Source organism: Musa acuminata, chromosome BXJ3-10, assembly GCF_036884655.1.
Source record: "Musa acuminata AAA Group cultivar baxijiao chromosome BXJ3-10, Cavendish_Baxijiao_AAA, whole genome shotgun sequence".
NCBI lineage: Eukaryota > Viridiplantae > Streptophyta > Magnoliopsida > Zingiberales > Musaceae > Musa > Musa acuminata.
The window spans coordinates 20,198,434-20,219,305 of NC_088358.1; the positions used below are offsets into that span (position 1 = coordinate 20,198,434).

Genomic DNA, 20,872 nt, shown 5'->3' on the forward strand with positions numbered 1-20,872 from the left:
CATAAAATAAAGTATTAATAGCTTTGACATTCAAGGCCAAAGTCTTCTTCTCTAAATCATTTCACTCGTTCACTTCCTTTTGAAATCTATTTTCTACAATATTCCATAAATCGAGATTCAACGAAAGCAAAAAAATTCTCATCCGAGTTTTCCAATAAGTATAGTTCGTCTCATTGAACATAGGAGCACGAATGATAGAGTAACCCTCTTGAAAATAAAAAAAAAATTATTTCTCTTGAGTGTCAAACCAAATGAGAAAAATGTGACTTTAATACTAACTGTTATGATCAATACAATAGTAAGAGGGGATGGATTAGTGCAACGATAAAAACGTCATTGATTTGAAAATTTTTGTTCAATAAAATTGTTTCGATAAAGCTCGTATCAGAAAGTAATGCAAGTAATAACTTAGAGTAAATGTAAAGTGTAGAGTGCAGCTAAGTAATGAAGGAAAGAACATACTAGATTTATAGTAGTTCGGTCGTCGTGACTTATATCAATTCTCAATTCCTTTTCACTCGAGGCCACTAACTTCCACTATCGATCTTCTTTCAACGAGTGAAGATCAACTACCCTTTTACACTCATTTTCTCCTTTTCATAGGTTTAAGAGATAACCTTTACAACCACTCACCCCTCTCTTAAACTTCACCTAATACTTGAGAGAGGTATTTATAGGCCCTAAATTGTTTCAAAATTGAAGCAAAAAAAGTCATATCTCAGGTTTTTCGTGTCCTGCAATACTAACATTGAGCAGTACCACCACCCAGATTGGCGGTACTACCACCTAATATAGTCTTAGAGACTGTGTCTTGGAGATTGAGCCACTAGTGGTGCCACCGCTTGGACCGACGATGCCACCACTTGACCCAACTTTTGGGTTAGTGAATGAGTCTTTCTTTTGACACAAAACAACAATACTTTAAGCCCAATTGACCTAATTATATTCTAAACTAACTCAATTACAACTAAATCTACTTTGATCTAGACAATTATTACAAAGCATTAATCACATGTTGTCAAACATATCATTGGTTTATCGGTGCTTCGTCCAATCCTTCGGTGCTTCGTCCTCTTTTGCAGCATTTTGCCCAATCGGCATATTGACTTTCGCAACTCCGATCTCCTTGGTGTAATGGCCGTTCTTCTAGGCCCAATGCCTGAACTCATGGCACGAAGCCTTCTACCGACTTGTCCACCGATCTTTTGGCTCAATGTCCAATCTTCTAACATATTCCACTATGGCCCAACATTGATTCTTATTGCTTTAATTGTCCTTCCTGATCGAATCTAGTCCTATGTCACTCAAAATGCAGATTAAATCATAACATGGTTTCATCATCAAAATATGAGATTCGATAAAAATATCATTATTTAATATTATTTCTTCTTTTAAAATTTTTAAAAAAGATATTAATATATTTTATAAAATAATTTATAAAATAGATGATATGCTTTTCGAGATTTATTTACTACATGTGTGCCTTCATTAAAATTTTAGATGGTATTTCCACCGCCCCTAAGATTTTTATCAATCATTCTAATGTTTAGGAAGATAAAGTATAGATAAAGATGATCATTTTAGGAGAAGAAGCCCCAAAGGAAATTAATGTTACAATAAAATCATAAGTTATAACTCTTTTAAGTCTATCGTATAGATTTTTTTTATCATCATTGAGATTTATAAAAATTTATTATCTTTAATTAAGTTCAAAATATTTAACATTTTATTAAGATTTTATCTCTTATTTTATGTAATTTTTTTATCATTAATATTAATTAATTTATTTTTTTAGTCTTTTAAGCACATATCCACGTCATTTTAAATAATTTTTATTTTATATTTTAAATTCTAATGACTTTTATTACACTTATGTGTTATCTAAAGTAAAAGGTACATTTTATTTATAGCGAAATATTCGCAATTTGTTATAATGTTGAGATGGCCGAGTTGGTCTAAGGCGTCAGATTAAGGTTCTGGTCCGAAAGGGCGTGGGTTCAAATCCCACTCTCAACATAGTTAGTAAACATTTTGATATTTTATCGATTACTTCTTAAAAATAATTTAAAAAAGAAATTGAACTATTTTATAAACAATTTATTCTTTTTCTTGGCGTAAAATCAGAATAGTGTATCTTTTAAAACTTTTGAAAAATATTAAACTATTTTTTTCTTTCAACATTTATTTGTATTTTATGATTTATTTATTTTTTACTATAAACAACCGAGGTTTAAAAACAATTTACGTTTTTTAAACTTTTAATAATCTCTTTTTTCTTTCTACATTCATTTGTATTTCATGATTTATTTTTTGACTCTAAATATTAAAACATCATTGTTTAATTTTTTTTATATTATTTCTTATTTTTAAGTTAAAAAAGATATTGAACTATTTTATAAATAATTTATTATTTTTCTTGGCATAAAATCTTAGTAGTGCATCTTTTAAAACTTTTGAAAATCTTAAACTATTTTTTTTTCAACATTTATTTGTATTTCACGATTTATTTTTTTTATATATTTTTTGTATTTTATCGATTATTTCTTCTTTTCAAAAATAAAAAAAAGATATTGAACTATTTTATAAACAATTTGTTATTTTTCTTGGTGTAAAATATTAATAATGTAACTTTTAAAACTTTTGAAAATCTTATACTATTTTTTCTTTCAACATTGATTTTTATTTCATGATTTATTTTTTTTTTTTGAGAAAACAATTTATGTTTTTAAACTTTTAACAATCTCTTTTTTCTTTCAACATTTATTTGTATTTCACGATTTAATTTGTTTGACTCTAAATATCTTAACTATTTTTCGCTCCAAGAAGGCATATTGGTTTCAAATCCCCCTCCCAACACTACTAGTAAGCAATGTTTTTGTATTTTCTTGACTATTTCTTCTTTTAAAATTCTTAAATATTTAAAGGTATTTAACTATTTTGCAAACAATTTATTTCTCTTAATAGCGTAATTTTTTTTCAATTTTTAAAATTCTTCAACTCTTTTTTTCTTTCGATACTTGTTTGTTTTTCACAATTTATTTTTTGAGCACAAATCATCTGTTTTTAGCTTTAACATATTTGAACTATTTTTTCCTCGCAAACATAAATATTTAACTAATTTTTCTTTGGGATTTATCGTGCTAAATTTTGTTTATGTATCTCAAAGACCATCTTTGGATCTCTAACTATATTTCTTTCTCAACATTCATTTGTTTTATAAATTTAAATAAATTACTTGTTTTTAAAATCTAAAGAAAATATTCAATTATTTCCCTCTCGACCTTCATTTGTTTTTGAAAATTTAAATATTTTTTGTGTTAAAATATTATAAATTCATGAGTCACTACTTATTTTCGATCGATTCCAATATTATTTTTCTTGTGTTATAATCTTATAAATATAAAACACATATTCTCAGTCAATTCAAATTCTGTTTATTGGATCTGAGATTATAAATCAATTCAAACAATGTCTATTTTCTTGCCTAATATCTCAAAATAATATAAAAATACTTTAACATAGTATTTTTTTTATTTTAAATAATATTATTTTTTTTGGTATTACTGAGAATACTATAATACCATAGTGAAGAAATACTATAACTTGATAGACTGATCATATGAAGCAGTCCATAGGAAAATGAAGAAAACAAATATGGAAAAAGGGGTTGAGAATTCTGAAAATGAGAGGTGTCTTTCAAAAAGAAATCTAATATATATATATATATATTCATTGTCTCAATTCAATATTTGTCATTTGGAGCTCATTATGACATCAAAAGACAGTGTGCCAACTGTGTAAAAGATGATGAACTGATGACGACCAAACCCAAACAAATGGCTTCATCTATGGAATGGGGAAGCATTCGAATCATTCACATTAGTCAATGCAATGCCAACCATCACCAGTCTGTATCTACAGCGGCTGCATTAAGTATTCAAACAGTTGTGCTAAGTCGATGCTAAAGAGATATGATAACAGAGTCTCATTAGTTGTAAACCCAATGATGACTTCCTAAATCTACTAAATATTTCCATCTCCCACTCATCTTTTGGTCCTCCTCTCAAGATATCATCCCAAAAGGTTATAGGTAGGGTTGACCAGTAGCATCTGTCCAGTGCAGAATGTAAAGAAAATGAATAATAATAAGAATAATAATAATAATAATAATAAGAGGATCATGATCATGATTGCATTGGTGGTGGGTGAAGGATCAAATATATAATGAATGATAAATGATATAATTTGATGATGACAATTTTCTCCATATTAGTAAGAGATTAGTGCTTAATCAACAACCAAGTTTGGCTGCATAATCACTTGCATAGAGTAGAAAGTCAAACATATTTAGATTTCTGCTCCAAAAAGCATAATTCTAACCACAAGCATCTTCCCATTTATTCATCTTGAAAGATGATGGATATCAATAAATCATATGTTAATACTAATGTATACATTAGTACACTAATCACTCACATATTTGTTCACATACAGAAGCTCTGATTAATATTATATATATTAAACTATGTGTAAGAATTTGTAGCATAAGACTAAGCCTTTAATTAGTAATTACAATCACTATTTATAGAGAGATATTAATAAATAAAAGTCATATAGTTGCAATTACCATAAGTAAAGAAAATAGAGGAAAAAGGGGAGAAGGAAGACAGAGAAAAAGGGCCAAGTCAATGTTGGGATGACCTGGGCCAAGGGAGGGACAGCAATCCAGCACACTAGATTCTGATGATCCAGCTGTACTGCACTATGTCTGGATGCTCATCCGAAGAATTCCAACTGCACAGCAGCGATGAATTGATTGATAGATTGATGGATAGATAGATTACAAGCAGACCATCCAGCCATCGCCAGCCCACCTACTGTCGTAGTCTCGAGACCCCTACCGAACACCATGCTGTTGTTGTCGTTGATGCTGCGTGGAGCAAATGCTGCGAGATTTGGTGGCCGATGTAGCCGTTACTTCGTCTTCCTTCTTCCTCCTCACCCTCCCCCTTTTGGCTTTTGCTGGTAGGAAGGACGTCAGTGTGCGGCTGTGACAACCGACGACCTGCCGCCTGCCATTAGAAAACATTCTTCCGTCTCCCACATCGCCATCTGTCCCCCCTTCGGCGCTCGCTTTGAGATCGTTGTTTATTGCGTAACCCCTCGCTGCAGGTCTTTATTCGATTTAATGGTGGCGTAGCGGCCCTGCCTCTTCCTTCTGTACCGCACGCCAGGCATTTGTTTGGGGATGCCGAGGACGCTAGTGTTGGGTGCATGGGAGCACAAGACTCCAAGCCCGTAGTGCCCGACAACCCCTTCCCGTCGCTTTACAACCCATGAAACCAACGCCCTTTTCTCTTCCTCGCTTTCCCTGTGCGCGGCTAATGATCGCTCCTCCGGCTTCTCCTTTCTGCAAGCTGTCGCCTTTTGGCTTTCCCAGCGAGGGAAAAAAAGAGTCTTGAACGAAGAAGCAAGCGAGGAGGAGGAGGAGGAGGAAGAAGAAGAAGAAAAGAAGACTGCGATTCTGCGTCGGCGCCGCGTCGCTGTCTGTTGCCGTTGTCGGCATCTGCGTGATGATTCGGAAGGTGGAATTGGAATAGAAGAAGCGGTACGGTGGGGGATGCTTACAGCGCAACCAAGCGGGCGACTTCGTCAAGCGCCACCCACCTGAGGGAGCCATCGGAGGGTGGGGATTCGCCGATGGCGGCTCGTGGGTCGACCAACATCGATCAATCGATGAATCGGATTGAGTTTGGGGTCTAATATGCATTCCGAGAAGCTCTTTCTTCTCTGTGGTGACAACGAGCAGATCGTTCGGCGGCGACGACTGGCGAAGGAAACCGATCGATTGTCAGCCGCAAACTTTGTTCTTGATGACGTTATAGGTAAGGAATCAATAGCTTGTGAATTCTATGCACCTCATGCAGAGGATGAATTATCAGATTGTGTGAAGTAGGAGAAGGAAAATTAGGATGCATCAATACAAATCATATCTACTCTGATCGATATGATTGCCCCATGGATCCACAACCTTTGTGACTATAATGAATTGGAAGGTGCAGTGTCTGTAGGATGTATGCATTGCATCAAAGGTACTTCTTTGAGCATTAATTCAGGGATCATATCTAATGCACAAATTGTTATGTTCTTTTGGTGTTTCAAGGCTTAGGAAGCTTATCATATAGAAATGATGTATAAATTGCATCAAAGTTTGTTCTTTTGAGTCTCCCCTATGATTTACATGCCTCAGGGATCGTATCTTAATGCATTGATTGTCATGTTATTTTTAATGTTTCAAGGCTTAGGAAACTTATATTGCATCCAAGTTAGTACTTTTGAGTCTCCCCTGTGATTAACATGCTTCAGGGATCATATATACTGCATAAATTGTTATGCTATTCAATGTTTGAAGTCTTAGGAAACTTTTCATCTAGAAATGATGCATATATTGCATCAAAGTCAGTTCTTTTGAGTCTCCCCTACGATTAACATGCTTCGGGGATCATATCTTGATGCATAAATTATTATGTTATTTTAATGTTTGAAGTCTTAGGAAACTTATCATCTAGAAATGATGTACATATTGCATCAAAGTCAGTTCTTTTGAGTCTCCCCTCCGATTAACATGCTTCGGGGATCATATCTTGATGCATAAATTGTTATGTTATTTTAATGTTTGAAGGCTTAAGAAACTTATCATCTAGAAATGATGTACATATTGCATCAAAGTTAGTTCTTTGATTCTCCCCTATGATTAACATGCTTCAGGGATCATATATAATGCATAAATTGTTATGCTATTTAATGTTTGAAGGCCTAGGAAACTTTTCATCTAGAAATGATGTATATATTGCATCAAAGTCAGTTCTTTTGATTCTCCCCTATGATTAACATGCTTCAGGGATCATATCTTGATGCATAAATTTTTATGCTATTTAATGTTTGAAGGCTTAGGAAACTTATCATCTAGAAATGATATACATATTGAATCAAAGTTAGCTCTTTGACTCTCCCCTATGATTAACATGCTTCAGGGATCATATATAATGCATAAATTGTTATGCTATTTAATGTTTGAAGGCCTAGGAAACTTTTCATCTAGAAATGATGTATATATTGCATCAAAGTCAGTTCTTTTGATTCTCCCCTATGATTAACATGCTTCGGGGATCATATCTTGATGCATAAATTGTTATGCTATTTAATGTTTGAAGGCTTAGGAAACTTATCATCTATAAATGATATACATATTGAATCAAAGTTAGCTCTTTGACTCTCCCCTATGATTAACATGCTTCAGGGATCATATCTTAATAAAGGTTTAGGAAACTGATCATCTAGAAATCATTATGATTCTTCCAACCTTGCTGCTGATATCACCAAAATGAAATGATAACATTTAAATTGGGATCATACCTACTAAATTTCTTATATTTCATAAATCCTTATCGGGATTGATTCTGACATTGACTTGTTCCATGTGAGCTTCATGTTTCTAGTTATCTAAGAAGGGCACATATTTCATTTCTGATGATGTCAGTTTCCTTTTACTTGGATTAACGATATCTAATTTAGGTTCAATGCCAAGAGAAGCTGATTCTGCTGCCATCATTTTACTGCCCTGAAGTGCATCCCATACTAAATGTCAGGGGCTCTTGCGGCAGTTCTAGGAGGTGCTGCAGGAGCCATGGCATTGCTGGGAATACTAATCGGTTTGATTCGCTACTTTATGTTGCGCAATAGGAGCATCGCAAGATCATCAGACACCAATTCATCTGAACTGTCAGTACAAGGTGAAATTTGGTGCTCCAAAGGCATTTAATTTTAAGCCACTGATGCTTTAGACTGATTAATACTAGATTGTCTTCAACCTTTCAGAGGAACAAAACATCGAGTTGGCTTTTCAAGGAGCACGAGTTTTTACTCTCAAGGAGTTGGATGCGGCTACAAAAGATTTTAGCAATATCAATCTGATCGGTTATGGAATGTTTGGGGAAGTAAACAAGGGATTTCTTCAGGATGGAACAATAGTGGCTATCAAAAGAAGGGTTTCGGCTCCAAGTCAGGAATTTATCGAGGAGGTAGTTTATGCCCTCAGCTACAACTGTTCCTGATAGAAGTCCCAGTGCTTGCATTCACAAAGTTTCTGGATCACTTTATCGTCGAAGAAACATAATATAGTTGAATTTTACTACAAGTGATGTTGATATTTGCACAAGGACTTGGAACTTAACATGACAATGCTTTCTGTAGGTATGCTACTTATCTTCGATTCGCCATAGGAATCTTGTAAGACTTTTGGGTTACTGCCAGGAAAATGATCTGCAGATGCTTGTCTATGAGTATGTATCGAATGGCAGTGTTTCCACTCACTTATACGGTAGCCTTCTACTCTCTACTATTTCTCATAATTCCTTGCAATTATCATACCCTTTTCTTTTGACCAATGACTCCATGATTGCCTGAGTGAATTGGATGCATGGTATGATTTTTCTGTTGTCTTATGTAGGTGGTAATCAGGTTTCGAGCAGAAAGCTAGAATTCAAACACAGACTTTCCATAGCCCATGGCGCTGCGAAAGGTGTAAACCTGGTATTCCTTATTCCTAGTGAAAGAAAACATTTTGGGATCAAATCTATACTTTCTAGCTAATTATCTTGCCTCATACTAACCATATCTCATTTGTCTTTAGGTTGGTATTTTATGTCACATGAGCAACAAAAATCTGAATCAGAGTTGTCGAGAATTCTAACATTTTGTTTCTATCTGTTGATCAGGTATGGTTCACCTGCATTCTCTGAATCCTCCTTTGGTGCACATGAACTTCAAGACAACAAATGTCCTTGTAGATGAGGACTTCATACCGAAAGTTGCCGATGCTGGGCTACGTAGGTTGTTGAATCGGACAAATGGTGCTAGTCCGTCTTCTAGAGTGACCACCGATGATCCTTTCCATGATCCGGAGTAAGAAAAAACCTCTCCATGAGTACTTACTACATCGAAGTAGAAGCTAATACTTCTCGTGTATCAGTGTATTAGATTGAGTTCTGCTTATGCATATGTTCTTTTTTGCTTGTGTAGAGTGAAGGAGTCTGGAGGATTCTCTTTGAAGAGTGATGTATATAGTTTTGGGGTATTTCTCATGGAGTTATTATGTGGGAGAGATGTCAGATCTGATCAAAGACTCATCGAATGGGTATTTATCACTTAATCGGAATTCTTTGTATGCAGACATTCATTGCTTCCTGTTTCAACTTATTATATATTTTTTCTCCCTGTTAATTTCAATATTCATATGATTTGTGTTGTTGCTTACAATGCAAATAATTTCAATATTCATATGATTTGTGTTGTTGCTTACAATGCAAAGCTTTAACAGTCACCCAAATAAACTTATTTTTACAGTATAAAGCTTTTCTTGACATAAAATCTCTCGATGATTACATACTTGCATTACATCCTGTATGAGTGTTAAATTAATCTATCGGTATTATGCTGGCTGCCAATATCCATCGTGCCCTTTTATCTTGTTTCTTCTACCTTTCATCCCTGTTTCTTCATTCATAACCCACTAAGACAACTTCGATATTTTCTGACAACTTCGATATTTTCTGTGAGATGGAGATGGAGATGGAGATGGAGATCTCTGTTGATTTACCAGTATTGTTGTTCGTGTTTGATGAAAGCTGAAATCTGTGAGATGGGGATCATCCATGGATACTTTTTGACACTTAGAGCTATGGTAAAAGAAACATGCAATTTTTTTAAGATAATCTCATAAACCAAAAAAAGTTTTTCATCATTCTTTTTTGGATTCTTAGTTTTATGATAACAGCTTCTTGAAGGTTTTTAGTGCATGTATAATGTCCTAATGCCTTTCTGTATAGAATTTGTTTGGTTGTGGAATTTTATTTGAGTTTAGGTTACTATGAAATGATGGAAAAGGCCTCTTCTTGAATGTGAACCGCCAATTGCTGTGCTGTTCGATTCAGTTCTTGTGCTCTTCATTCCAGCTAACAATCCACAAGTTTCTTTCTTCTAAGTAATGTTCTTTGGTGGCTGTTCATATGCAGGCACAGAACTATGAGGACTCTATCGATATATCGACAGTCATCGATCCGAGAATGGTCAGTAGTTTCACCTCAGAAGGCATGAAAGAGTTCTTGAGGCTGACAACATGGTGCCTGAATCCGTCAAGCGAGAGGAGACCTGCCATGGATTATGTGGAGATAGAACTTCAACGGATACGCGAAAAGGAGTTACAGTTGACGACTGTCATGGGCGAAGGGACGACGACCGTAACTCTTGGAAGTCAGCTATTTAGGGCATGAATAATAGTCGATGTATCAACCTTGTTTTCATGATTGTATATTAACTCTTTCACCTTGGTTTTGGGAAACCATCAGCTGCAAGTTAAGTGTATAAATGGAACAGCTGTGTCATTCTTTCGATTTTTTTTCTCCTCCTTCCCAAAATGTTTGTAGAGTCATGTCTCTTTGTTTTTATGTTAGATCTCATTTATATGATTGGGTTTGGTGTGGGCTTATCTGCAGTACATATGGATTCATATAAATTTGTGCCCTTGAAGGCAGCAATTGCTTCTTCTGCTCTATTTGGACAGAAGGATTGTAATAGTTTGTTTCCACAATATAAAAAAGCATTTGTTGTCCTCCATATATACAGCTAACATATTGTCTGCACATATTATATCCCTTGAAACTTTGGCTTTTTGTTCATCCATTATAAGTACTAGTTTTTGCCGATGAAAATGAAATGTATTCACGCTATGCTTAGAAGATGTGATATAATAAATGAAGACCTAAAAAAGAATTTTTAAGAAACTATGCAGATCTCAAAAGATCCATGTAACCGAAGTGAAATATTTGAAACATTATAACTTATTGTCATTGTAGTTGCGATGTTCACTCATTCCAACTCTTGAATCTGATGGAAGTTAGAGGGGTCTCACTAAGAAATTATTGAAATACTTTGATGTTATGCACCCCTCTTTTCATCTTTGCTTAATTAAAATTGAATGTTTCAAGCAACTGTCATATGCTTCCAAGAATACTATGCTTGATCAAATTGGTTTCTCAAAGGAGACCAGACAACAATATGAGAGATCACTAATAAAGCATTCTTTGAAATGCGTGTCAGAATTACAGCATAAAGCTTCTTTTAACATGAAATCCTTATCTATTAAAACTCAGGTTATAAATTATTGACACAAAATATATTATATAAAGAGCTTGTGTGGGTCTGAGTGAGAGGAAAGCATTAACATTGCTCTTCTCAATAAGAAATTGACAAGATGTAGAACTTCATGAACTCAATGTTTGAACCACTGCAGCCTAATAAGCCATGAATTAAAGAGTTGCAAGATATACAACACAACCTACACACGGCCCTACAACTATGCAAGATCCATAATTTAACAGAAGTATAGTAATTTCCTTTTAGAAAAATGTGCAGCATATCATCACACTCCTAGATTCTTTGGTTCTGAAGGATTGGGATGTTCTAGGTAAAGTTGTACCTTCAAAGGCTCGCTGCTCATTGATTTTATCGGTGTTATGTCTGGGGGCTGCAGCCACTGCTTTGTGTCCGTTGGAACCCACATCCGAGCCTCCTTGTTGCTGCTGTCCTGAGGAAGGGCTCGAAAGTAGGCAGTGACCTCCCAACTGCTACCTGCACCGCAAAATACAACCTCAGTTCAGGGCCAATAACATGAAACAAATATGTCTAGGCCGAGTTGAGTACCAGATGGAAGAGGTTTGGTAAGGGGCTCGGCGACTGTCAGCTTGATGAGGAATGCTCTGAGAGCAAACTCAAGATCATTCTCTTCCACCTTGGAGTTGTATGACTGGTTGACAATAATCTTGAAAACGAATTTTTCGACCGGGACATGTTCATTGTCGTAGAAGATCACATTCACCCTCTCCACCAACCCCTGCAAGAATTGTGAAGGTTTTCAGCATCCAGCTTTGCAAGAATGTTTAACTGCATTCAATGAAATCAAACAGTGTCTAGGAAAAAAATAAAGAACCACATGTGAGGCTTCCTTCACAAGCAGTGCAAGCCAGTGTTTGTTTGGTAATCTTCACTCTTCTAACCTTTCTGCTACACAGTTTGGATTTCACACACATGTGATTAGCAGAGGCTCAATTTTTCCTACTCCTGTTGCTTATAAATAGCTTGTGGTCATTAGTAGTTTTCCTGTTATGAATAAAACACCACCTGCAAAATTAACCTAGTCTCACGATAGATAATTGCAAGCTTGCACTTGAGCATAGTTCACGAGGGAGGGAAAAAGCAGAAGGTAACGTAACCAAATGCAAATTAATTAACCATTAGAACTCATGATATAAGGTGAGACAAATGCCCTGGTAGAATTACAAGCACTTAAGCTCTAATGTCCGCAACTTGGAAGTGGAATTTGGAGAGGTTTTAAATTTCAAGAAAGCAGATTAGGTGATGAGTGTTCTGAAGTCATATATGAGAGAAGTGGGAAGGAAATATTGGTTATTTGACCAAAGAATTAAGACCTATTCACCAATTAATAACTTTCCATAGAAAATAATGTTCATGGTTCTTGTTTCATCAAGGTATCTAATTGTCTATGGCTCGCACGACTTTTGAGTCTTCTCTCAGCACTAAATGGCTCCACGATCACCGTTTTGTCCTCCATAACCATCCAATTTCTTTTCAATGATCAGAAATTAGAGGGACCAACTAAAGTTCCTGTTTTTTTTGTATTTCTTCTCTTTGATCTCTTTGACGAATCCTATACCTCAATCCAGGGGTAAAGATGGCTGCATCACTAATGCACAGTGAAGCAATAGAAACCAAGTCTGGCAAAATCACAAACATATACCGAGCAGTCCACAATAGCCAGAGACCGGCAAACAAGTGACTAAGGAAGAAAAGAAAGAACCTTTTGGACGAAGGGGAGGAGACCGGCAGTCACGGAGTGGATGTAGCCGGAGAGCTGGGGGTGCCGCGCCCTGTGCACCACCACGTTCATGTACCTCCTCCTCTCAAAGGCCTCTTTTTGCGCGTGCACCAATAGAACAGTCAGACAGAGGAAACGAAGCGAGACAAAGAGAGAAGGGAGGTAGATGGAGCACCAGAAGGATAGAAGCCCTTGAGGAAGACGATGGAGGTGATGGCGACCTCCAAGAACTCAACCAAGACACGAGCCGTTTCGCCTTCACAGATATCGAAGGGAGAAGCAGAAGTCAGTAGCATACGGAGGAAGGAACGGTAACTGATGGATTCATGGGTTACATACCTTGAGGAGAGGTGTTCTTGCGATCCATGGCGTCACGGGGAAGGCAAACGACGCGAAGCGGGCACCGAACTCGGCCGAAGCATACAGCGACTCGGTTATATGACTACGTGGAGAGTCCACGTGGCTTTCAGAAATTATCGAAAGAACCCCTCATGTTTTTTTGCATTAAAACCCTTATAATTTTTTAAATTTCATATCTGTCCTCATTTTCAATAAATTTCGAAATATAAGGGTTTTTTTGATAAATTATCAAAAGAGAGATGAAAGAAATTAGCCTGATAATGATATATTTGATTCACTTACCCTTCAATAAGATCTCAATTAATAGAAATTTTGATCTTCATTATTTACCCTTTGTAGTAAGAAATAAAAATAATATTGACTGTTTCAACAACAAGAAGTTTTAGACAGTATTGTGGTCAAGATTAAAGGAGAGTCATTTGAACTGCATATAGCTGCAGTGTAATTGAAGTTTATTGTTTTTGCAATCATATTTAGCAGGCAAGAGAACAAAAAAAATAATCAGAAAATAAAACTGAAAACAGAAGCATTGGCATGTTTTTCTATCCAAAAAATATTTAGCTAGTCAACCACATTAGCTAATGTTGAGAATCTTTTTCTTTGCTGCTCATGAGAGTCTCATAATTGCCAAGACACCTTTGTGCTAGTCATCCATAAATCATGAAATGGTTGTGACTCCATGAGAAGAATTAAGGCATGTATCATTGTCAATAGCACATCCAGATATGAGAAAAGAATGTTCTGCATGCTGAAACCTGCCCTCCAAAAATAAGTTTCTAAAATACTTTTGACTTAGTGATTGCAAACCTTTAACAACCTAAATCTCTGTTCATTATGAAGTCATATACAATCACTCAGTGGGATAACTCACTGTCAATTGAATCTCATGAGAGTTATGACCATTTGGCAAAATGATACAGCAACATCTATCTGATTTAGACATTTGTTGTTACTCCTGATGATCCATGAATGGCTGTAACCATCACTCCATATATTTCCCATAGTAAGCTTCTGAAGGAAAGATGAGAAGACAGCATCTCCAGCAGTGACTGTGAAACATCTGATGCTCAAACCTAACATAATCAGGCATGGAAATGCCTTATCTTAATCTTTATCTACCTCTACATAAAACAATTATGCTTGCATTCCATCTGCTAACCACATGCTTTCCATAACTCAAATACAACTGGATGAATAGTGCAGGGAGACCATCTAAATCCCTGTTGTCCTTGTATATGGTCCTGGCCATTGTGTTCTTGTGCCAAATATAGCTGGAAATAAACTACTTCAGCAATAATCTCCATATCTTTTTCATGTACACAACTAGTGACCATACAGCAAGCCCAGCTGAAATGTAAAGCAGGACAACACCGGCAGCAACCAAACCAGTCATCGCTGCAAGTCTGCAAAACAGAAAAAAGAGAGAAAAACTCAACCATATTAAATATGCAGAAAATAATATCATAAGCAAATGAATGTCACATGATTAAGACCATAACCTGGGATCTCTACTGGCAAGAAGAACAGTCAGTGCAGTCATTTGTGTTGCTGTTTTCCATTTCCCAAAACTATTTACTGCTACTGCCTGCTTTTTGGTATCATTTGGTTATATTATAGATTTTTTATAGATGGTATATAAAATATATCCTTTGCTAAAGAAGCACATTACCAATGGAAACAAAAAGAAAAAGGTACCTCAAGAGCTCTACCATTCTGGGATGCAGCCCACTCTCTAACTGATGACATAGTTATCTGCGAGAAGGATACAGAATAGTAAAACCAGCCTATGACCATTAAAAAGGAAAATAGTATACTCAGTTTGGAACCGAATTCCATTGGAGAAGAAGAAAATAACAAATTGAAAATTTTTGTGACCTCATTGTGTATATTTACTACATGCATTTCTTTTTAACTTAGTCTGATAACCACAAAGCAACACAAACGTACTGGTTAGCAAAGCAAATAAACTTGGGGATAAGTAATACACAAAGGAGTGTGATTTCTGAAAGTAAAAAACAAGCTTATGAAGGTCAAAATTCTTGATTTCGGGATGCAGATTAAGATACTAAAATTAATTTATTATTGAATATTTCAGATTCACATAGAATAGATTGATTTTGATTAAGGCCTGAAGTTTGCAAATCAAGCAACCGGATTCAGATTAATATTGGCAATAGAGTCTGGTTAAGCAGATCCGGAAAGAGCACAAACACACAATACACAACAAATACAAATGAACATATGAACTTGTTGCACATTCAGAAAGGAAAAAAGACTTGGTTACAAATTGGTGATTACCTCTCTACCAATAATGGTGATTGAAGGTGCTGCCAGAAGCCATGGAACATCCCCAAATACAGCACATTTCAAAGGTTTGGTGCACAACAAAACCAAAGTGGCAGATACCATAAGCTGCAAGCAAGCAAAAGAATCAGATAATTAAACTAATACAAGGATGTTTTTGGAATTTGCTAGGCCACAGCTATGTGTGTAGTATAAAGAAGGATACCTTGTCAGCTACAGGATCCAAAAATGCACCAAATGCAGTTCCTAGTCTCATCTAAAGAACACAACAAATTAATGTCAGTTGCAAGTAGTGTCCTGGTTTGTCATGCATAGGAGCATAAGTGCATAACTAGTGGATGTATTGAAAATGAATCAACACCTTAAATGATAAGATCGAACTAGGTCATATTTTGGAATGAAATTACATCAAGAGTAAGAATAGTACCACCGAATACAAATATTTTACATTGGTGAACATTTTTCAAAATTTTGGTGATGTAGGATATCTAATTGTCTTATTTAATAAGAAAAAATGGTAAAAAAAAAAGTGATATTAGTTTCCTTAACATGTTGGAGTGCGCTAGGGGGCATCAAATAGATTAGTATCATATGATAAGAACTTGTTTATATCTGATAAACATGATGACTTTCTTATTCTCCAATCATCTGATTTTCGATTGAACTCATTTCCCACTGCTTTCAAAATCATAGAAATGTTTAAGCTTTCAAAAGACATTGGACATAATTTTACAAACAGAAGTGTGATTTGACCACATGTAAAATAGCATTTTGTATGATTCTGATCCAGAATTGCATGTATATGCTTGCAGCCAAAAAGTATAAAAACTCACATACCTTTCGTGCAATATAGCCATCTAGCCAATCTGTAAGTGCTGCGAGAAGAAAGATGCCTGTTGTAGCAGTTGTTGCCCACCGACCATCCATGTAGAAAGCTAGTGAAAGCAGTAAATATGTTAGCCTATGCACATAGACAAACTCAAAGATGTGATTTATCAATAGATGAATACAAGCACCTGAAAGATGGTGAACACAACCATCAGTGAATATTTACAAAAAAGATAAAAAAGGAAACATAAGATGACCTCTCACTTTACTTAAAGAAAAAAAATTGAAGAAAGTGTTGGCATCCATAACTAATAAATTAAACGCAATACACATGTTTTCGAAGTCATGGATGCATGCAGAAAGACGATACAATCATTTAACCTTTTTTGATATGAGTGTCAAAGCATCAACAACTCTTTACTTGTTATGCCAAAACTATTTAGAATGTGATATCTCATGGCTTGTTTCTTCCATTATTGCCATGACCAGCATCGCCACCACAAACACAACCAAAGCATTTCTGCAATGCAAAGTGGTGTTGAACCTTGAAGAGGAAAAACAAGAAAGATTTGCTTGCGATCTTGGTATGCTTATTCGACATTGATGTTCGAGGACAAAGAAGGGTTTCATGTTTCTCTCTTTGTAAGATCCTCTCTCCCTTTCTACATAAACGTATGAGCTTCCTAGATAAACAATTACCTACAGCTAAAAGCAATCTTGATCACAACAAGTCATTGAACTCTTGAAGAGATAAAGACATGAGAACCTCTTAATTATAAGTTTTATCACAAAAAAAAAGAGAAAATTGCAATTAGATCACCAAAAAAACAATTATATCTCCGAGATTAAAAAATCTCAAACTATATAGAAATCATGGTAATCATTTTCCAAAGAGTTATGTCAAGATTCCATCTTTGCATCACCGACGCAGACGATCCAAGGAACAGAATCCGACACTCCAATCCAACCTCTATAGATCGTATAAACCACACGAAAAGAAAGAGGGATATGCCATTTAGACCACCTACTGCTCACGAGAAGGGGGACGGCAGCAACCCGGCCGATCGTGAGAACCGTCGGCAGCGTGAGCAGCTTCGGCGTGCCGCTCTGCTGCAGCAGCGGCGGCGTAGATTGCTTGACGCTGCCGCTCCCATTCATCTCGATCTCCCCTCTCCCGTTCCGGAACTCGTAAAGGGAACCCATGGAGCTCGCGGCGTCCCCGTTGGCGCTGCTCCTCCCTCTTACGGCATCACCCGCCCGTCTTCTCACGCTCTCGCCCGACGTGGCGGCCACGGCCGCGAGAGGCGCCTGCGCGGATCCAAGAGCCATTCACGTTCGCCACCGCCGGTCCTCGCGCCGTGGATCGCGCCGCGCCCCTGTGCTGCGGTTGCAAAAGCGGCCTTCTCTTGGCGACAGTCGCTGTCTTTGTCGTAGTCTGTCTGGTGAGTTACGAATGGGTGTCTCAATTTTCTATTCAGAAACGATCGGGAATGCGGATCCAACAATAAGCATATCGAATCACTTAAGGATCCGAAACTTCGACCGGATCCAAAAGTTTCTCCTGTACGGATTCGGATCCGTTTGATTTTGAATCTGGATCCATATTAACTTTTTTTCAAACAACATCTCTAATTTAAAAAATGCCCAAAATATTCTTTAAATTTTTTTTCATCTATTTTTTAACATGTTTTCAACTATTATAATGTTTTCATTTAGCTCATTTATAATTATTTTTTAATCATATTTATAATATTAGATATACTAAAAATAATATAGATATTATTAAAAATATAGTGCTCGAGTCTCATATATATTGAATTATAATTAATATTGGTGAATCGATGATGAAACCAATTGATAATTGTTAATGATTTGATCTGCATTTTGAGTGACACAGGATCCTTTGATCAGAGAGAGACAATTAAAGCAGGAAGAATCATGTTGGGCCGGAGAAAACATGTCATAAGATTGGACGTCGAACCGGAGGATCGGTCGACGTATCGACAGAAGGCTTCGAGCTATGGATTCGGGCATCGGGCCAATAAGAGCAGATATTACGCCAAGGATATCGGAGTTGCGGAGTCAACTGACCGATTGGGCAATAAGCCGCAAAAGAGGACGATGTGCTGAAGAATTGGACAAAGCTTCGAGGGACCAATGACATGTCGGACAACATGATTCATGCTTAGTATTAATTGTCTAGATCGAAGTGTGTTTTTACATGTGCAGGATTAACTATGATAGCAAGGTATAAATCAAAATGAAGTTCCGGAGTCAAGGACGCGATTTCATTGGGAGTTCGAGAGCTCATCGGAAGTCCAGACGTTCGTCGAAAGTTCTATCGGAACCAACCAAGAAGTCTCGGAGCTTGCTAGAGAAGCTCGTCGGAACTCGTCAAGAAGATCATCGTGAAGTCAAGGAGCTTTCCGGGACTCCGTTGGAACATTATTGAGAGATCGCCGGAAGAAACCAAGACTTATAGACTTGTTTAGCTTAAGTATGTCTTAGATTTTGTAGTTAGCACGTAATTGGGTTTGGAATTGGGCCAACCCAATTATGAGCTAGTTGGGCCCATGTAAGGACTGTGTTGGGCCCAATAAAAGGTCCAAACAATGACTCAAGAGATGGCACCGTCGTGGCACAGTCTTCGAGATTATGTCAGGTGGTGGTACCACCCCTAGCAGGGTGCTAGGCGGTGGTACCACCCAGTGCAGTGTCAATGTCAGACTAACACTCGTGATGGTACCGCCTAGCACAAGCGATGGTATTGCCCGGACTCAGGAAACCCGGGATGAGATGTTTTTAGGCTCCAAGTTTGAATCAACTTGAAGCTTATAAATACCCCTCTCATCCCTAGTTAACATACACAAGCACAGAGCATTTAAAAGTGAGAAAACGCTGTTGCAATCACTAGAGAAATCCCCTTCTATAGTTTAAGTTTCGAATTCTGTTTATGAGGAGTGTGTGCTTGTAAAGGTTGACTCCTAAACTTGTGAAAAGGAGAAGAGGGGTGTAAGAAGGAGGTTGATCTTCACCTATTAAAGGAAGATCGATAGTAGATGCCGGTGGCCTCGATGGAAGAGGAATCGACGAAGTGGATGTAGGTCACGACGACCGAACCACTCTAAAATCAGATTTGCATTTTACTTTGAGCAATTTATCTTTACTGTAAACCTCTTTAATAGCTTACTGCTTTCAATATATTTACGAACGTGTTTCAAGTTAAGAAATTTACGAAATGGTTTCGTCGGAAATAGATTTTATCGCAAAGAAGTTTTGAACCGACATAATTTTTACCGCTGCACTAATTCACCCCCCCTCTTAGTGCCAACTCTGTTTCTAACAGTTGGTATCAGAGCCTCATTTTCTCATTTGGTTTAACACCCAAAGAGAGATGATTCTTTTTGGCCTTCAAGAGGGTCACTTTTTCATTCGTATCTCTTTTTCAATGGGATGGACTACACTTATTAGAAAACTCGAATGAGAGTTTTCTTGCTTTCATTGAATCTCCATTTATGACACATAGTCGAATTTGGTTTTCAAAGGTCTTCTCTTCCAATGAACCATTGGAATGATTTGGAGAAGAAGATTTTTTTTCTAAATGCAAAGGCTATGGATATCTTGCTTCATACCTTAGATAAAACTGAGTTTAATCGGGTTTCTATATACGAAACGGCTTTTGACATATGACGCACTCTCAAAATCACACATGAAGGCACTAGCAAAGTTAAATATTCGAAAATCAACTTTTTAAAGCATGATTTTAAACTTTTTCGAATGAAGCCGATCGAAACCATTATTGATATGTACACCTGTTTTATGGATGTCATCAATGGTTTAAAAGCTCTTGGTAAAAGCTTTTTGAATTTTGAACTCATTAACAAGATTTTAAGATCTCTTTCTAAAAATTAGAATTTGAAAGTAATGACTATTCAAGAATAAAAAAACTTGAATACTTTTTTGATCGAAGAACTTATCGGGTCTTTAATGACCTATGAAATGACTAATGTGACACTTGACGAACATGAGAACCACCTTCCAAAGAACATGAAGGATTTTGAACTTAGAACAATTGAAGACCACTCGAGCATAAGCTCAAGTGATGGTGAACATGAACTCCTCACTATGAAATTGAAAAGGTTCATGAAACAAGAGTTAAAGAACAAAAATAAAAAGAACGCAACTACTTGCTATGAACGCAAAAAGAACGAAGCTCTTTGGGACAAATCAAGCTCATTCGAAGATGAGGAGCAAACCGATGAAGACGAAATGACAAACCTTACTTTGGTGACTCTCGTCAATGAGGTAAACAACTCAAACAAAACTCCTTTAGTTTACTTTAAAATTACTTGATATTTTTCATGAGTTATTTTTAATTTAGTTTAAAAAATTATATAATTTTTTTTGGATTACATGTTTAATAATATA

General features: G+C 36.4%; 3 protein-coding genes and 1 non-coding gene across 5 annotated transcripts; 2 read left to right on the forward strand and 2 right to left on the reverse strand.

Annotated features, from left to right (window-relative positions):
* The first annotated feature begins 1,935 nt into the window (after positions 1-1,935).
* Positions 1,936-2,016, forward strand: TRNAL-AAG (transfer RNA leucine (anticodon AAG)). The gene has a single exon. It is a non-coding gene; the product is annotated as a tRNA-Leu (tRNA).
* Positions 2,017-4,853: 2,837 nt separating this feature from the next.
* Positions 4,854-10,552, forward strand: LOC104000113 (probable serine/threonine-protein kinase PBL21). Of its 2 annotated transcripts, none has more exons than XM_065172636.1 (8): positions 4,854-5,885; positions 7,576-7,793; positions 7,879-8,081; positions 8,254-8,380; positions 8,510-8,581; positions 8,850-8,964; positions 9,082-9,196; positions 10,074-10,552. In XM_065172636.1, exons 2-8 carry the CDS (start codon positions 7,643-7,645, stop codon positions 10,329-10,331), a joined length of 1,041 nt encoding a protein of 346 aa, XP_065028708.1. In that variant the 5' UTR covers positions 4,854-5,885; positions 7,576-7,642; the 3' UTR covers positions 10,332-10,552. The 2 variants fall into 2 exon arrangements, with proteins under 2 accessions (XP_065028708.1, XP_065028706.1); XM_065172634.1 differs by having other exon boundaries at positions 4,856-5,885; positions 8,778-8,964.
* Positions 10,553-11,264: 712 nt separating this feature from the next.
* Positions 11,265-13,359, reverse strand: LOC104000114 (DNA polymerase zeta processivity subunit). The gene is made up of 5 exons (XM_009422067.3): positions 13,292-13,359; positions 13,128-13,208; positions 12,935-13,047; positions 11,761-11,950; positions 11,265-11,688 (listed from the first exon to the last, which is right to left on the reverse strand). Exons 1-5 carry the CDS (start codon positions 13,317-13,319, stop codon positions 11,480-11,482), a joined length of 621 nt encoding a protein of 206 aa, XP_009420342.2. The 5' UTR covers positions 13,320-13,359; the 3' UTR covers positions 11,265-11,479.
* Positions 13,360-14,452: 1,093 nt separating this feature from the next.
* LOC135651129 (CDP-diacylglycerol--glycerol-3-phosphate 3-phosphatidyltransferase 2-like) lies at positions 14,453-17,894 on the reverse strand. The gene is made up of 7 exons (XM_065170954.1): positions 17,473-17,894; positions 16,454-16,551; positions 15,822-15,872; positions 15,611-15,724; positions 15,008-15,064; positions 14,812-14,897; positions 14,453-14,715 (listed from the first exon to the last, which is right to left on the reverse strand). Exons 1-7 carry the CDS (start codon positions 17,771-17,773, stop codon positions 14,595-14,597), a joined length of 828 nt encoding a protein of 275 aa, XP_065027026.1. The 5' UTR covers positions 17,774-17,894; the 3' UTR covers positions 14,453-14,594.
* Positions 17,895-20,872: the final 2,978 nt, after the last annotated feature.

What these genes read in the sequence shown, in the direction of transcription:
- LOC104000113 (XM_065172634.1), top strand. Translation starts at nt 7,643, where the DNA reads ATGTCAGGGGCTCTTGCGGCAGTTCTAGGAGGTGCTGCAGGAGCCATG. An exon ending in AGCCCATGGCGCTGCGAAAG is followed by an intron (nt 8,582 to 8,777) that starts GTGTAAACCTGG and finishes TCTGTTGATCAG; the next exon opens with GTATGGTTCACCTGCATTCT. An exon ending in GATCCTTTCCATGATCCGGA is followed by an intron (nt 8,965 to 9,081) that starts GTAAGAAAAAAC and finishes TTGCTTGTGTAG; the next exon opens with AGTGAAGGAGTCTGGAGGAT.
- LOC104000114 (XM_009422067.3), bottom strand. Translation starts at nt 13,319, where the DNA reads ATGGATCGCAAGAACACCTCTCCTCAAG. An exon ending in CAAGAACACCTCTCCTCAAG is followed by an intron (nt 13,209 to 13,291) that starts GTATGTAACCCA and finishes ATATCTGTGAAG; the next exon opens with GCGAAACGGCTCGTGTCTTG. An exon ending in TCCTCCCCTTCGTCCAAAAG is followed by an intron (nt 11,951 to 12,934) that starts GTTCTTTCTTTT and finishes CAATTCTTGCAG; the next exon opens with GGGTTGGTGGAGAGGGTGAA.
- LOC135651129 (XM_065170954.1), bottom strand. Translation starts at nt 17,773, where the DNA reads ATGGCTCTTGGATCCGCGCAGGCGCCTCTCGCGGCCGTGGCCGCCACG. An exon ending in TGGATCCTGTAGCTGACAAG is followed by an intron (nt 15,725 to 15,821) that starts GTATCCTTCTTT and finishes GCTTGCTTGCAG; the next exon opens with CTTATGGTATCTGCCACTTT. An exon ending in TCACCATTATTGGTAGAGAG is followed by an intron (nt 15,065 to 15,610) that starts GTAATCACCAAT and finishes TCCTTCTCGCAG; the next exon opens with ATAACTATGTCATCAGTTAG.